General features: G+C 56.9%; 1 protein-coding gene across 2 annotated transcripts in view; it reads left to right on the top strand.

Annotated features, from left to right (window-relative positions):
- The first annotated feature begins 13,265 nt into the window (after positions 1–13,265).
- The window catches only part of PLXND1 (plexin D1), a 54,442-nt gene continuing 51,916 nt past the window's right edge, over positions 13,266–15,791 (top strand). Inside the window, exon 1 of one of the 2 annotated variants that reach the window (XM_081160034.1) lies at positions 13,266–14,678. In XM_081160034.1, the coding sequence (XP_081016160.1) occupies positions 13,359–14,678 (1,320 nt within the window). In that variant the 5' untranslated portion in view covers positions 13,266–13,358. The remainder of the gene's footprint in view (positions 14,679–15,791) is intronic. The other variant, XR_014000395.1, reaches the window with a different exon arrangement.

Genomic DNA, 15,791 nt, shown 5'->3' with positions numbered 1-15,791 from the left:
CCAGCTGAATAGAGCATGAAAACAGGGACCCAGTCCCTGCACCATAGTCCTCACTGATTGTCCAAGGGCCTTGATCTGGGAGGGGGAAGGCAGGAGGGGAGAGTCCGATTCAGAGGGGAGAGCCAGGGGGTCGGTATGGGCAGGGGGAGGGGGGGTTGGGGGTGGGGATGGGGTATAGGCACAGAGCAGATGCAGATGGGACAGCACACAAAGGCTGTGTGAGTTTTGGGAGGTGAATTCTTTAAGCTCAGTTCCCTCTCTGTAATATGGGAATAACAGCAACAGCACCCCCTGGCGGAATTAATTTGAATGGCCCCAGCACAAGGTCTAGGGGGTGCCCTGCAGGTGTTTTAACCAGATTAGCAAGGGTGGGAGCTGGAGTTGGTACTGAGGTGGTAAGGTCTCTTGCCTGGAAGGGTACAGTGCATGGAGGCAGAAGCGGAGCCCTGGACCCATAAATCACCTCTAGCTACTCAGCTACTAATGCTAAAATTAGTACGACCACCCCCCTCCTGCCTTCCCCCAGCATCCCACACAAGGGCCAAGGGTCCTGCAAATGGAAGTGAATTATAGGCAGGGGGGTACTCAAACCTGCTGTAAATCACTCTGCGGCTGCAACATTTAAGAGCCTTTTCTGAGGCTCCTCACTTAACTTTCGACCCCTCGACAATCACACAGGGACCAGTGTTGCATGCACATGAAGAGGTCCAGGGGGTCAGGGCTCTGACTTAGGCTCCCCATGCCCAAGACCCATTTGGTGGCCTTGAGGGCTGGTGAGAGGGACTGGAATAGGGGAAGAGGAGGCAGAGGGAAGCACCTCCTGGAGAAACACCTGCCCCCTTCTGGCTGGGTAAGAAATAGGAGGGCTTGCCTGCCTGCCGCCAGCAACACTCACGTGGGGCATCCCACCCTCCCCTACACACAGGCGCGGCCGGAAGCCCCACATCCCTCAGATAGCAGCACATCTTTACACAGCGCTTGTTGTGTGCCTGGTTCTGCCCCATGTTAATGCTCCACAACAACTGTGAGAAACTGAGGAACAGAGTAGGGCAGTGACTTGCCCAGAAGTTGTAGAGCTGGGATTCCACCGATGTTTTCAAAGGGGTGCCTGTGGACCTCCCAAGTGAGTCCAGCCAAAGATGTGATGGAGGGGAGAGTCTGGGATGGGCAACTCTTCTCAAGCGGATGACCTCAGACAAGTAGCTGGCTGCTCTGTGCCTCCATCTCCCATCTGCAGAATGGAGCTATGGGGAGGTGACAGATCATGGGTGGATGGCAGTCTGAGTGTCCCCATCCAAGCCCCTGGGCCCCACCGCTTCCCCTGGCAGGTACAGGTGCAAGCTGATTCCCTTTGGCCTCTGATTCCCTGCAAAACTCCACCAGAACCCACATCCCCCAACCCATGGCTTTTGTCCCATGTTTATCTTTAACACAAATAGTACACATTCTTTGAAAGGGAAAAATTCAGACACAAAGAAAAACTTCAATCCTCATTCCAACCAAAGGGTGCATGCTGCCTAATTCTGCCTCTCCTTGCCCTTGTCACTGGGGATGCACACCTCGAGGTGGCTAGGCCTTGGGCCTCAGGGAGCCCATCTGCAGCTGCACAGCCTATGGAAGCCCAAGACCTGGGGCTAGAGCTCAGGCCACAGAAGTTCTTGGTTCCTTTTGAGGCAGAGGGTGCCCAAGTCTGCCCATGGGTACCAAGGGGGAAGTGAGAATGGAGGGGCAGGGATGGGGTCACGCAGGTCCAGTAGAAGAAGTGAAAGTAACCCAAGTCCCCCCCTCCTCTGACAGGCTTGCCCACAGTGGACCAAGACAGCCCCTTGTTTGGACTGTGGGCTCCCAGAGTAGTGCACCCACCACCCAGCCTATACCATCCATGGGGTTCCTGCAGCCCTGGGCTATGATGCAGTAAGGAAGGGGGTTCCCTGGCTTCCTGCCCAGGAAGCCCTTCAGCTTGGGGGCATCTTCCCAGCTGCAGACCCCTGGCTTTGACCCTGGCTTGGCCAGCCACACCCCTTGAGTGGGTTCAGGGACATTGAGGCTAGAGGAGGGGCACCACATTAGCCCTGTTTTCAGATATAGACTAAACCGGGATTAGAACCCTGACCTGTTCCAGCCAGGAATTCAGACACCTGCTCCAGACTTTCTTGGCAGCTGTCCCTGGGCCAATGTGGAGTCCCCTGAGTCTCCTGTACTCCCTGAGAGATCTCCACAGTCCCACAGAGCTGTGTTCCTATCTTGTGCTATCCTTGGCCAGTGTCGCCTTGGAAAGCCCCTGCTTCTTCTTGGCCTTCTGCAAAATGGGGCCAGTGAGACCTTGTGCTCACGTGGAGAGTAAATGAGATAAGTGCAGGCCCAGCCTGGAGGGCCAGGGATGGGAGTGTCAGTTGGGCTGGAGGGTTTAGGTATGTGGCCACTCCTGCCCTGCCCCACTGGCCAGGCCCAGGTGTGGCTGGATAATGACCTGGGTGGCCAAATCTGTGCTGATCTCATCACCTTCCGCTGGGGCCCACAGGGCTGCCTGTTTTGCTGGGGAGAGGGTCTCCCCTCCTTTCCTCTTCCTCCAGGCCTCCTTCCTGTTTCCCTGGTTTGAGGCTGGGCCCTTCCGTCCAAGTGTTCATCAATTGCACCCGAGATGCCAAGCATCCGGCCGGCCTTCTCAGGCCATGACTCACTTCCTGTTTCCGGGAGCTAGAAATAGTTTCCCCTGGATGCTGGGCAGGCACTGGGGGCTCCCTCCCTGGACAGCTGCTCAAAGTCTCCACCAGCGTGCCCCCGCCCAGGCCTGTGCCTTCACCGTTGACTACCCAAGTGTGTGTTCTCTTGGACACCAAACCAGCCTGAGAATTCACTGGTTGCTCATTTAGGGATGTAGGAGCACCTGCTGGGGGTCTGTCCTGGGGCAGCAGCAGTGAACAGGAGAAAGAAGGACCTGCCTTCAAGGCATCTGTGGGCATTAACCAAATAATCATACAACTAGTGCGCCCAGAGGACTGTGCAAAGAGGATGTGAGGGTGTCTGGCCACAGAGCTTAGCTGGGAAGCAAGAGGGACAGCCAACCACTGGTGGGACCGGCAGGAGTGCATGTGTGCCTAGAGCATGGCCACGGCGCACACAGAGACTGTGAGTGAAGCAAAAGGGACAGGGCTCTATCCCAGGAGCGTTCGCAGGGTTTCAAGTTGCAGAAAAACAGCATGATTTGCCATCAGATTTGCAACTTGAAGCTATCCCTCGGGCTACCTGATGGAGAAATGACTCAGGAGAGGCAGGAGGGCAGCAGGAGGGCCTGTCCAGGCAAGAAGGGGTGGGGCTCGGACCTATACAGTTCTCTCCGACTGATGGGGGTGATTAGGGGGTGACTTCTAGACAGGTAGGGAAAGGGGACAGGGCATCCAGGTGCCTCCCATGTTTTGCCTTGAGCACATTGCAGTGGGGGCCCGGGGTTGAGTCCAGGATATGCCAGTCATTTACTCTGTGACTTTGGACAAATCACTTAACTGTCATGCCTTGCTTCTCCCATCTGTAAAATGGGTATAATAAAAGAACCTCCCTCTTAGGTGGTTGCTGTGAGGGATAAATACAAAAATCTATGCGAAGCTCTCAGAAGGGTGCCTGCTTCTGGACAGCCTCAATAAACATTACCTGCTGTTATTCCAAAAGTATTTTTCTACCTCAGGTCTTCTAGGTCTTCACCTTCTGCAAGGAGTGATGAGCCTTTCATGAGTTGGAGAGGTGCAGCTTGGCAACAGGCCGGGAGAGAGAAGGGCTCTGTCCAAGTTTCCACAGTTGGAAAGTGGTGAAGTAGGATGTGAACCAGAATCTCTCTGGCCCCACAGCCTATCACGCTGCACAGGGGCCCTGAAGCGCCCCTCCCCTGTCCAGGCCCTAGCTGGGGGAATAGAGGGGAGGCTGGCACGGTGGGCCTGTAAATGTCAACCAAGCCAAGTCACGTCCTCATAGGAAAACCTGTATTTTAGACACACGAACCCTCCCCAGGCCAGGGCAGGAGATGTTGACCTTCCCTGGCAGGTGAGGACAGCCACAACAGATGGTGGGAGGGAGGGTCAAGGCTGCCCTGGAGCTGTATAGAGTGGGTAGCAGTCAAGAAAATGATGGAGAGCATTCATTCATCTCCTCTCCCATTCATTCATTCATTCATTCATTCATTCATTCATTCTCCCTTATGAGCTGCTTTGAGTCCAACCTTCTGCCTGGTGGTGTAGAGGACATAGATATGCCCCCAGTAAGAGCCAGCTCCTGAGATGCCTTCTGCCTGGCGGCAGAGCCAGAGCAACAGACACATTGTGACCTGATGGGTGCTCTATTGGTGGCATTATGGGTTGCCATGGAAGTCCAGAGGAGGGGTCTAACCCAGCCTCGAAGGTTTGGGAAGGTTGCCTGTAAGAAGAGAGGCCATAAGCCCTAGCCAGGTAGCTTAGCTGGTTACAGTATTGTCCCAATATGCCAAGGTTGTGGGTTCAACCCCTCGTCAGGGCACATACAAGAAGCAACCAATGAATGTGTAAATAAGTGGAACAAAAAAATCTCTCTCTTTCAAATCAATAAATATAATTTTTTTAAAAAAGGTGGGGAAACAAAAAAAGAAGAGAGGCTAGAGCCGAGTCCTGGAGACATAGCCAGAGGGACAGGGCAGGGAGGGGAAGTTCAGGGTTGTGGTGAGACCTAATCTGCCTGCTGGGCCTTTGGGAGCTGCTGGGCCTTTGGGACTCAAGATTCCAACTAGGTGTGGGAAATCTGAGGGGGAGATGGATATGCTCATCCTGTGGTCAGTGAAGGCTACTCTTGAGTAAGATGAGGGATGGCGTCACCCAAAAGTCCCTAGAGAACTGCTTCCAAGTTCCTCAACAGAAGGGGCTTTTGGGTAGGCTGACTAATTACTCATAGTCTGGGCTGCCCAAGGTTAAGAGCTAGACCATCCAACATCAGAAGCTGGCCATCCAAGGCCAGGCTGAACCCTACAAAGCAGAGATCATTCTCTTGAAGGTTGATCATAAAAGTCATGGAATTTCATGAGGAAAGCCCCTATCAACCCTGGGGGCAGCAGGACCAGGACCAATGGCCTTGACAGAGAAGGTCTTGCCGGCCTCTAATGGCCTGAATCCCAGCATGAACCCCTGGCAAACTGTTGGTCCATGGCAGCCTTTGTGTACAACCCCTCACATCAGCCTATGGTACCTGCAGGCTTTTGCTTGTACACTCATCACCCCCCCACACATGTACCTGGATCCCCGTCTGTGTACACATGACCCTGACATGCACTCCATACACACAAATACACATTCACACCCCTACTATGTGCGCGTCTCACATCCATGCTCATTTTCCCATACCTCACCTGCCCCTAATGCACACACACTGGGGACAACCCCTAGACAGGGGCTCCTACAGTCTGGTGCTTTGGGGAAAGCCTATTGCCAGGGTGGTTCCATCGGGCCCCTGGCTGCCGAGTTAGAGCCTGTGGCTCAGCCCTGCCCTCTCTGGCAGCTGTGACGAGGCCCTCCCCCATCGGAGCCCTGGGCCAGGGGGTAGGCTCCACCCTCTAAGAGTGTACAAACCAGGTAGAGAGTCTGTGTGGCAGGCTTGGGGGGGGGGGGGGGAGTCTGCGTGCAGTGACCATGTAGGCCCCTTGAACTCAACACCTACAAAGCGAGCTCTGGATCCCCCCAACCTGCTTGCCCCTCAGTGCTCTCTGACTCGGAAAGAGACCCCCTAGGTTGGTGAAGCCCAAGACTTGGGAACTCCCCACCTGGAGCCTCCCTCTCTTCACTCCCACCCCACACCCAACACCCCAGTCCTGATGAGCCTACCTCCTAAATAGCTCTCTGGCAGGTCTTCTTTCCTCTCTGCTTTTGCCACCACCTGTCCAGGCCCCAGTCATCACCTGCCTGGCCTCCTCAATCCATTCTGATCCTGCCCCTTCTCTCTGAAAGCCATTTACAGTGTCTTAAGCTCACAGTGATTAGAAAGCTCTCCCTGGCCCCACCCTCGCTGCCTCAGGGAAGTCCTCACTGACACCAAGATGGGCTCAAGCTCCCCTCTGCAAACTCTCCTCAAACCACCTGGCATCACCCCTTCGTGGAACAGGTGGCCCTTCGCAGTTATGGAGTTATTTGATTAAAGACTGTCTCCTCCATGAGGTTGGGCTGAGAAAAGGGACCATGCCTGTGGAGTTCCCATAATATCCCATTCCTGGCACATAGTAGGTGCTTAGTCAATGGTTGTTGAAGGAAGGGAGGAAGGAAAGGAAGAAAGAAGGAAGAACTCTGTTCTAGTGTTTTATTCTGCCTGAGGTTGTGCCTGGATAGGGCAGACCCTCAGAACTGCACCAAGAATTAGGTGTGAGGGGTCACCTTGGGGGTCAATGGGTCTCTCAAGCCTAAACAGAGTAAGATGGCCTGATGTGGCCTAGTCTTGTGAAGGTGGTTGGTCAGGTTGGCTCTATAGACAAAATGGGGGTCAGTAAGGCAGCTTTGGCAGAGTTGTCTGACATTGCCGAGGAAGGAGACCTCTGGTAGCCAATATGACCGTCCTGTCTACTTGACAGATGTCCTGGGGTTTTGATACATCTGTCCATCCCAGCATTTATTGGTAGTCACTACGTGTCCCACCCATACATACACCCTCATACTGTGTGGTAAGCAGTTTGATGGGAGAAGCTTCTAATACTGCTTCAGGGCTCAAAGAAAACTTGTTAGAAATAGGGCCCTTTAGACTGGGCTTTGAGGGATGCCTAGAAGTTCACTAGGAAAGACTTTACAGAGGAGGTGACATTTGGTCTGGGTCTTGAGGGATGCATATAAGTTTACCAAGAAAACAAGAGAGGAAACTTCTCTGGGTACTGGGTTATTTTTAGGGACTTGTGTAGGCCTAGTAAGACCTAGGCCCTGCGCATCCATGCCAGCCTCTCCCACATGACCTGTGTGTGACTGAATGGGACAGTGTCTCAGTTGCCCTGTCCTAGAGGGGTGAAGATTGACCCAGTTCATGTGTGTGCTCAGCATATAGCAAGTACTCAGCCAGAGTGGGGGGCAAACCTCAGAAATGATTCAGTTTCAGGCCATGGCCCTCTTTTGGGCCTCTTGTTTGCATACCTCCAGTGATGTGTACTCACTCCCTTGTAGGGAAGCCCTTTCCCTTTTCAGACCCAGCAGTGTTTTCAGAAGACGGGCATCCCTGCCAACCAAGTGGTGAGGTTTGGAAGCAGCTGGAAGGCCTGGTGGGGAAACGGGCTTGCTTGGATTTCAGCCCTTAGCTGCCTGTCCATCAACAGCTCTGATGCTTTCAGAAATGGCTTCATCCCCACCACGGTGTCCCAGGGAGCATCAAAGGTGGGGAAAAAGTTCTCAAAAGTTTATTGGGACATAAAGGGGGTGGGGCTTTCGCAAGGATTGGCTGGGGAGTGTCTGGGGCACAATGGGTGCTCAGCCCACGTGACTCCCCATCCTCCTCAACTCTGGCTTTCCTGTCTCCCTGTGGCTCCCATCATCAGGGACACATTCATGGAGCACCTACTGTCTGCTTAGGGATCGCCTGCCCCTCAGCCCGCCCTGGGTGCTGTCCCCTGGAGATGGCGGCAGCCTGGGAATGTGGGTGGGGATCCCTGGGGCGGAGGCTGCTGGACAGAGGCCTCAGTGTGGAGCTGCGGGGTCCTTTCCTGGGCCCAGACCCATGACTGGATGTCTGAGAATGCCTCCCATTATCCAACTCACAGAGCACAAAGGGGCCACGCGGGGGCTTGGCAGGCCAGGCGCCTGGGATGGGTGCACGGGGCCTCTGGTTCCCCACCATAGAGGGCAAGGATGTGCCCAGAGTCCAGAGGGCAGCTCTCACACGCAAGAATGAGAACCATTTCCTCCAGCCTTGGGGGAGACAAAGACAGAGAAATGACCAGGGGACTCGTCCCCTCAGGCAAGGGCAGGCCACTCCTCCTGAGCCCTGAAAGCAGACCTAAGAGGCCACTACTCCCTCCTCACCCCTGGGGGGAATCCAACAGAGGCAGGGGAGAGAACACTCCAGAACTCTAGAGGAGGCAAAACCCCCTAGCTTCCTGTGGCATATGCAGTGGGGAAATGCCAACAGAGCCATACTAGCAGCACCAATTGTCTGTAATTTAAACACATTAGTGTGATGGGTGCCATGTCTCCTGTCAGTGCTTCTACTTGAGGGTCACCCTGGCTCCTCCTGGGCCACTCAGTGGGATGCGGTGGCAATGACAGGATATCTGGTGTGAAGGAGCAAGGTGGGCTAGAGAGGGAGTAGGAGTGACTTTGGGCCACTTATTTGCTGTGTGAACTCAGGCAGACCTCTAGGCCCCTCTGAACCTGGATGTCCATGCTTACAAGAAGAGAGGAGGGAGATCCAGTGGAGGGTTAATTAAACAGGTAATCTTGTGCGTCTGAACCCTTAATGGGGGCGGCACTGACAACTTGCCCCAGTGGCAGCTGCCATGAAGATGATATCATTATCTGTGTCCGGGGGCTCTCCTGAGGGGGTGCAGATGATGAATTTCAGGAGTGTCGGGGAGAGGAGCAGTGTTTCAGAGCTGGAAAGACAGTGGATACCACACTTCCTGACATGCTGGGTGCTGTGACATGTGTATGTTTTCCCCTCACAGCAGCCTTGTAAGGTGAATTATACTCCCTTTTTTCCAGATAAGGAAACTGAGGCTCAAAGAGAGGTGGGGGGTCACCAAGGCCACACAGGTGGCCAGAGGCAGAGCTGGGCCTGGAGCTCAGGTTTCAACTCCAAGGCAAGGAGTAGAGGGATGCAGTGGTCAAGAGCAGGGTTTGGAGGCCAGTGAGCTGTGTCCCTGCAGCTAAATAGTGGCACTTCCCTGATACTCAATGTCCCCATCTGTAAAATGGGCTGATAAAACCCACCTCTCAGGCTGCTCCCAGGAGGAAACAACAGGAGTAAAACCTTGAAGAAGCCTCTGTGATGGCTCCTGGCACTGTAGAAGCCCAGGCCGGGGTGCTGAGCTGTCTGGGAGGATTCTGTTTCTAGCACCTTCCTGTCACCGAGGTGGTGCTCAGAACAGTCAGTGTGTCAGGAGCATTTTCTGCAGGAAAAGCATTCTCTGATGCCAGGCCTAAGGGCAGGAGTCTCCTCCTTCCAGCACAGCCCTGGCCCCGCTGTTACTTTTTCCAGTTGTAGAAGAAAAACATTTCCTCCTCCTCACAGCTCTGCTCTGGGCAGCCAGAGAGCTGAGGATGGACAGGGCAGGATGGGGAGCCCCCATGCAGGCTGGGGCAAAGGCCCAGGCCTGTCTTCTCTGGGCCAGTGTGGCCACTGACCCTTCAGTGCCCAGGCAAGGTCCTGCCCCATCTGAGCCGCCAGGTCCTCATCTTCAAAGGCACTATATTGAATCAGTGTTTCCCAACTTTCAGGCTTTTCATACCACCTGGATTATGACCTACTTCATATTTGTCTTTAAATTAACACACATTTTAAAAACTTCAATACATGCATTTATTAAGCAAACTTTAGAGCGGTACTATACTTGCCAAAACCAGAAAATAACTGCAAATATAAAGAAAACAAGAATCTACGAGTAAATTCTAGAAATCTGATGTTGACATCGATGAGCTTCAGACCTTCCTTCTATTAAAAATGGACAATGACAAATGTTAGAGAGGCATTAAAGACACATTAGCTCCAGACAGAGACCTTCTCCTTGATATAATCAGAAGGCCTGAACAAAAACTGAAAATGGCCTGAATCACAGTGTGATCCAAGGTTAGCTAGTAGATAATCCAGGGTTGGATAATCTGAGTTAATTCAGAATTAGTTAATGCTGGGTGCCATCTAACCCCACCTCCCCAGTACCCTCCATCTCTTCTTGGTTCCCTCTTAAATTCTTTCTGAGAGGACACCCCACTGCATCTTAGCCAGGGAAGATGTGGGTTCCTTCCTTCCTTCCTTCCTTCCTTCCTTCCTTCCTTCCTTCCTTCCTTCCTTCCTTCCTTCCTCCCTCCCTCCCTCCCTCCCTCCCTCCCTCCCTCCCTCCAAGAATTATCAGCACCTCCTCTGCCCAGCCAGGGGTACAAGGTGCTGCCACCATGATCCATCCTAGTCTGAAGAAGCTCCCAGCGCCCAGCCGGGCGTGGCTCAGCGGTTGAGCGTCGACCTAGGATCCAGGCGATCTGGGTTCGATTCCCGGTCGGGGCACATGCCCAGGTTGTGGGCTGCAGCCGATCAATGGCTCTCTCATCATTGATGTTTCTATCTCTCTATCCCTCTCCTTTCCTCTCTCTGAAATCAATAAAGATATATTTAAAAAAAAAAAAAAGAAGCTCCCAGCTAATGGACAGAGAGAAGAAAGCACGGGATCTAGAGACAGATCTGAGTTTAAATCCGCACCTTGCTAATGCCCCTCAGTTTCTCCATCTCTAAAATGGGTTCAATAATCCCAGTTTTGTCAGCTGGCTGTGAGGATGGCATGAGATTGCACAGGGCAGTACTGGACTCCATTAACTGCTGAGAAGACTCATGGCAGGAAGTGGAGCCCTGGTGTGCCATTGCTCAGTGCAAGGGGAGAGAAACTGGCATTTGCCCAGTGCCTGTGATGTGCCTGGCACTGTGCTTCCTGGTACATTATATTCCTCACGCCTTACAATCTCCCAGGGACCAGTGTGCTATTATGATTGTCCTTATATTGCGGATGAGGAAACTGAGGCTCAGAGAGGGCAAGTGCCTTGTCCTAGGCCACATAGCCCTTCAACTTCCAGCTTATGCCAGGATACTTGGACCCTGGCTGAGCTCTTTGTAAACTAAATTGGTCCTGCATTCCCCCAGCCTGGGGTGGCTCCAGTCCTAGTGCTTAGTTTGGCAGGTAGATTTGTGTTCTAAGTGCCCAGAACTATCTTCCACTGTGTGCCAGGCTGAGCTTCGAGGACACAGAGCATTATCCTCAGGGCTCAGTGGGGGGAGCTGCAGGATTCTGCAAGATGAGCTGGAGAAAGGAAGGAAGCTAGGAGGGGCAAAAGAGGGAGAGAGGAACGGGGGATAGGGAGGGAGAACAGAGAGAGAAACACAGAGAGATAGAGAGATACACACAAAGAGACAGAGAGTGAAAAGAGAGGGGGTTGGGAAGAGACAGACAAAGAGAGAAACAAACTGGGTGGAGCAAGAAGACAGAAACAGATGGGGTGGGGAAGGCTAGAGAAAGATAAGACTGAAAGGAGACAGACAGACAGACTAAACTGGGAGGGCGAGGAGGAGGGGGTGGGGTGGGGTGAGGTGCATTGGAGCAGGCAGCCTCCTGCACCTCTGCTGGGCTCCCTAGTCTGCTTCCACAGGTGGTTCAACATGAGCCCTGGAGGTGGGGACATGGGTCCTTCCCGGCTGTCCCCTGAGTGGCCTTGAGCCCAGGGGGGTGGGGCCAGAAGCAGAGCCTCTGATTTCCTACAGCTGAACACTCCAGGCTATCAAAGCAATGGCAGGAACCGGGCATGGGGGAGGGGGAAAGAAGAGGGTTGGAAAGGCAGGAGTGATGGGCAAACACTGATGGCAGGAAGGCAGGAAGGCGAGGGTGTTGAGCTAGGGAAGTAGGGGACTGCTGTGGGCCTGGCTTTTCCTGCCTACCCTGTGGGGCCCAGAGAAATGCCCTGTCCTTCCTGGCTAGGTGCGAACAAGTGAGGTGAGGCCTGGCCCCCCTCAGAGCAAGGGCCACATGGTACAATGTGGCAGCCAGAGGTCTGATAGGGGCCTTCCTTCCTCTTCTGAGAGGCTAGTGCTGGCCTGGGACTGGGGGTGGTTGGGGTGGTTTCAAAGCCAACAGATTTTGCCTTTCAAACATTGCAGTCCTGCTCCTTATGAGCTGTGCCTCTCTGGCCAGTCCCTTCACCTCTGAAGCCTCAGGTGCTGTATCTGCAAAGTGGGATCATTACAGTACCAGCCTCAGAGGGCAGCTGTGAGGAGGAGGAAGTGAATCTATTCATATAGAGCTCTTGGCACAGGGCCTGGCACAGGACAGCCCTGTTGGAGCACCCACCATTGCGAGGTGCCACGGAGGCCCTTCTTATGGGCTCCGTGACCTGGGAATCATGGCTGCCTGCCTCCCAACCCAGTGCCTACCTGCTCCTTCCAGGTGAAAGTGGCCCAGGGCTAACTAAAGGGGCTGATCTCCCACTAAATCTGAGAGGATTTTAGGTCCTTCCAGAGTTCCCCTGCAAAGGGGAAGTGCCTCCTGGTGAACTGTAGCGGGCAGGAGAGCAGCAGTCTACAGGGCTGGGTCTCCACAGGAGCCTATTCACCCTAAGCACCAAGGCCTCACTGGGTGTGGCCAGTGCAGACCAGGCTGCCCCACAGCCTGGCACATGCTTGAAACAGTTCCTCTCTCCATTTTCCTGATTTGTCTGTCTCACCCTTGAGCTCTGTCCCTCTGTCCTGCCACTTATAAAACCCCTTTTATGGGGCTGGGGTATGGGGGCACAGGTCTTGGGGACTGAGGGGGTGGTGTCCCTGCCTAGCTGGTCCTGGAGATGCCCAGGCCTGGGGGCCTAAGGCCTGGACAGAGCCCTGCAAAAGGAGGTAAAAGGGGGGTGGGTGGGTACTGTGAGGTGGGGAGAGGGAGGGCTGTGGATCAAGAAGGCAGAGAGGGGGAGAAGGGGGGCAGACAGAGATGGAGAAGAGGGGGGTCCGAGGGATGAGAGAGAGACAGAGAGTTCCAGGGGGAGGGAGCGGAGGGAGCCACGGAGAGAGGGAGAGCGAGCCAAGGACAGAAAAACAGAGAAGGGAGAGAGAGACAACACACACCGGGAGGGGGCTAGAGACGGAGGCACTGAGAGACGGAGGGTGAAGAAAGAGAGGAAAGAAAACAGAAAACCAGCCCGAGCGAGACGGGCCGAGCGGCCAGGAGGAAGGAAGGAAAGAAGAATAAACGACGGAGGCGGAGGCGGCGCCGGGAAAGGGAACCTGGAGCCAGGGACGCCCCGCGGGTGGGCCCTGGAGGGCGCGGGGCGGCCGGACCCTCCGACAGCGCAGCCAGGGCCGGGCGGCCGGAGGGCGGGGCGGGGCCGAGGAGCGGCCCCCGGAGCGCGCCCCGGAGCCCGGGAAGGTGGGCGGGGGCGGGAGGGGGCTCGAGGGCGGGGCGCGGCCGGGCGGGGCGCGGCGCGAGGGCGTGTCCGCCGCGGAGCCGCCCCCGCCCCGCCCCCGGCTTGCGCTGCGCCGCTGAGCCCGGCCGGGGCGCCGGGGCCGGGGGCGGCAGGCGCGGGCAGGAAGCGCCTCGCGGCCCGGGCCCGCCCCCCGCCTCCTGCCTCCTCCGGGCTCCCGGCTCCCGGCCGCGCCGCGCCCCATGCACTCGCCGTGCCGCGCAGCCCGCGCACGCCCGGATGGCTCGCCGCGCCGCGGGCGGCGCACCCCTTAGCGCCCGGGCCGCCGCGACCGGCCCCCTGCCGCCGCGCCAGCCATTCCGCGCCCCGCCGCCGTGCCCGCCGCTGCTGCTCCTGCTGCTGCTCGGGGCGGCGCGGGCCGGCGCCCTGGAGATCCAGCGCCGCTTCCCGTCGCCCACGCCCACCAACAACTTCGCCCTGGACGGCGCGGCGGGCACGGTGTACCTGGCGGCCGTCAACCGCCTCTACCAGCTGTCGAGCGCCAACCTGAGCCTGGAGGCCGAGGCGGCCGTGGGTCCGGTGGCCGACAGCCCGCTGTGTCACGCCCCGCAGCTGCCCCAGGCGTCTTGCGAGCACCCGCGGCGTCTCACCGACAACTACAACAAGATCCTGCAACTGGACCCCGGGCAGGGCCTGGTGGTCGTGTGCGGCTCCATCTACCAGGGCTTCTGCCAGCTGCGGCGCCGGGGCAACATCTCGGCGGTGGCCGTGCCCTTCCCGCCCGCCGCGCCGCCCGCCGAGCCCGTCACGGTGTTCCCCAGCATGCTGAACGTGGCTGCCAACCACCCGAACGCGTCCACCGTCGGGCTAGTGCTGCCGCCCGCCACCGGCGCGGGGGGCAGCCGCCTTCTCGTGGGGGCCACGTACACCGGCTACGGCAGTGCCTTCTTCCCGCGCAACCGCAGCCTGGAGGACCACCGCTTTGAGAACACGCCCGAGATCGCTATCCGCTCCCTGGATGCGCGTGGCGACCTGGCCAAGCTCTTCACCTTCGACCTCAACCCTTCCGACGACAACATTCTCAAGATCAAGCAGGGGGCCAAGGAGCAGCACAAGCTGGGCTTCGTGCGCGCCTTCCTGCACCCGCCGGACCCGCCGCGGGGCGCGCAGTCCTACGCGTACCTGGCACTCAACAGCGAGGCGCGTGCGGGCGACAAGGAGAGCCAGGCGCGGAGCCTACTGGCGCGCATCTGCCTGCCTCGCGGAGCTGGCGGCGACGCCAAGAAGCTCACCGAGTCCTACATCCAGCTGGGCTTGCAGTGCGCGGGCGGAGCGGGCCGCGGCGACCTCTACAGCCGCCTGGTGTCGGTCTTTCCCGCGCGCGAGCTGCTCTTTGCGGTCTTCGAGCGGCCCCAGGGGGGGCCTCCTGCCCGCGCTGCCCCGGCGGCGCTCTGCGCCTTCAGCTTCGCCGACGTGCAAGCCGCCATCCGTGCCGCGCGCACCGCGTGCTTCGTGGAGCCTGCACCCGACGTGGTGGCGGTGCTCGACAGCGTGGTTCAGGGCACCGGGCCAGCCTGCGAGAGCAAGCGCAACATCCAGGTACGCCCAGGCACGGGGGTGCTGGGGCCCAACTCAGGGCGCCGAGGAAGAGCGGGCGGGTCACTCGGCGGGTTATGCGCTGAGCAGGTTACTGGTGCCAGCGTACCGGGACCCAGATGTGCCCGTGTGGGGACACAGGTGTGTACTCTGGGCCACACTGCATTTGCGGGGACTCAGGTGTACTCTCGAGGATACAGGTGGGGGCACTAGCGCGAATATGGCCCAGGTGTGCGTGAGAAGTCATTCAAGTGCGTGCTGGGTTACAGGTGCGCTTAACTAGTTGCGTGGGAGGGATCCAGGTTGTGGATGGGTAGGTGCTGAGGAGAGCTAAAGGTGCATATATAGCTCAGGTGTGCACCTGGGGGTAGGCCGTAAGCGGTGAGCTGAGCACACAGCAAGTGAGTGCGTGTCTGACCAAAGGCCATGGCCGGGAGGTGCCAGGGCCAGGAGGGTGTGCAGGGAGTGGGACTGGCCCCTGAGGCTTGGGAGGGAATGAGGAGGGACCAGGTGTGGGGGCACACACCAACTGGGTGGGAAGGGGACCCAGGTGTGCCTGGGGCTGTGTTGGGGGATCAGTGTGTGTTGAAGTTGGGACACAGAGTGCTGGAGGGAATTTTGTGCAGTTCTCTTCAAGGAATCACACCAGCAAGGGGTCACTTCTCCAGAGGGCCTTGGGAAGTGGACCCCTGCACCTTTTCCATACTCTGCATCTGGGTCTGAGTCTGGGGAATCCATTTGAACTCCAGGCTCTGCCACTGCCCTAGGAAGCCTCCGTTTCTCCCTCCGCAAATGCCAAAGTCAGACTTCTGGTGATTACAGAGCCCTCCTTGGGGTCTGGCCATGGGTGGCCCTGCCCCATTCCTTCTCTCTTTGGTCCTCAGGCTGTGGCAAGAATCTCATGAACCTAATTATTCTCCTGTGGGTGTGCCCAACACTGGGGCTTAGAGAAAACGCAGATTCCTTCTCCTATAGTCAGGCTCTCCCGGCTGCCCACCACCCGGCTGGCTGGCTGCCCTGAAAATAAAGGTCATGGTGGGTGAGGAGGGCAGGGAGCAGCTCTGCCACCGGTAGGGGCCAGCCAGATCAGTGCTGGCTGCCCAGCTCCGTGGTTGA

This window comes from Miniopterus schreibersii (genome assembly GCF_964146895.1).
Source record: "Miniopterus schreibersii genome assembly, chromosome: 15".
Classification (NCBI taxonomy): domain Eukaryota; kingdom Metazoa; phylum Chordata; class Mammalia; order Chiroptera; family Miniopteridae; genus Miniopterus; species Miniopterus schreibersii.
Note: the sequence above shows the minus strand (reverse complement) of the source record. Positions and strands in the feature narration are given on the sequence as shown.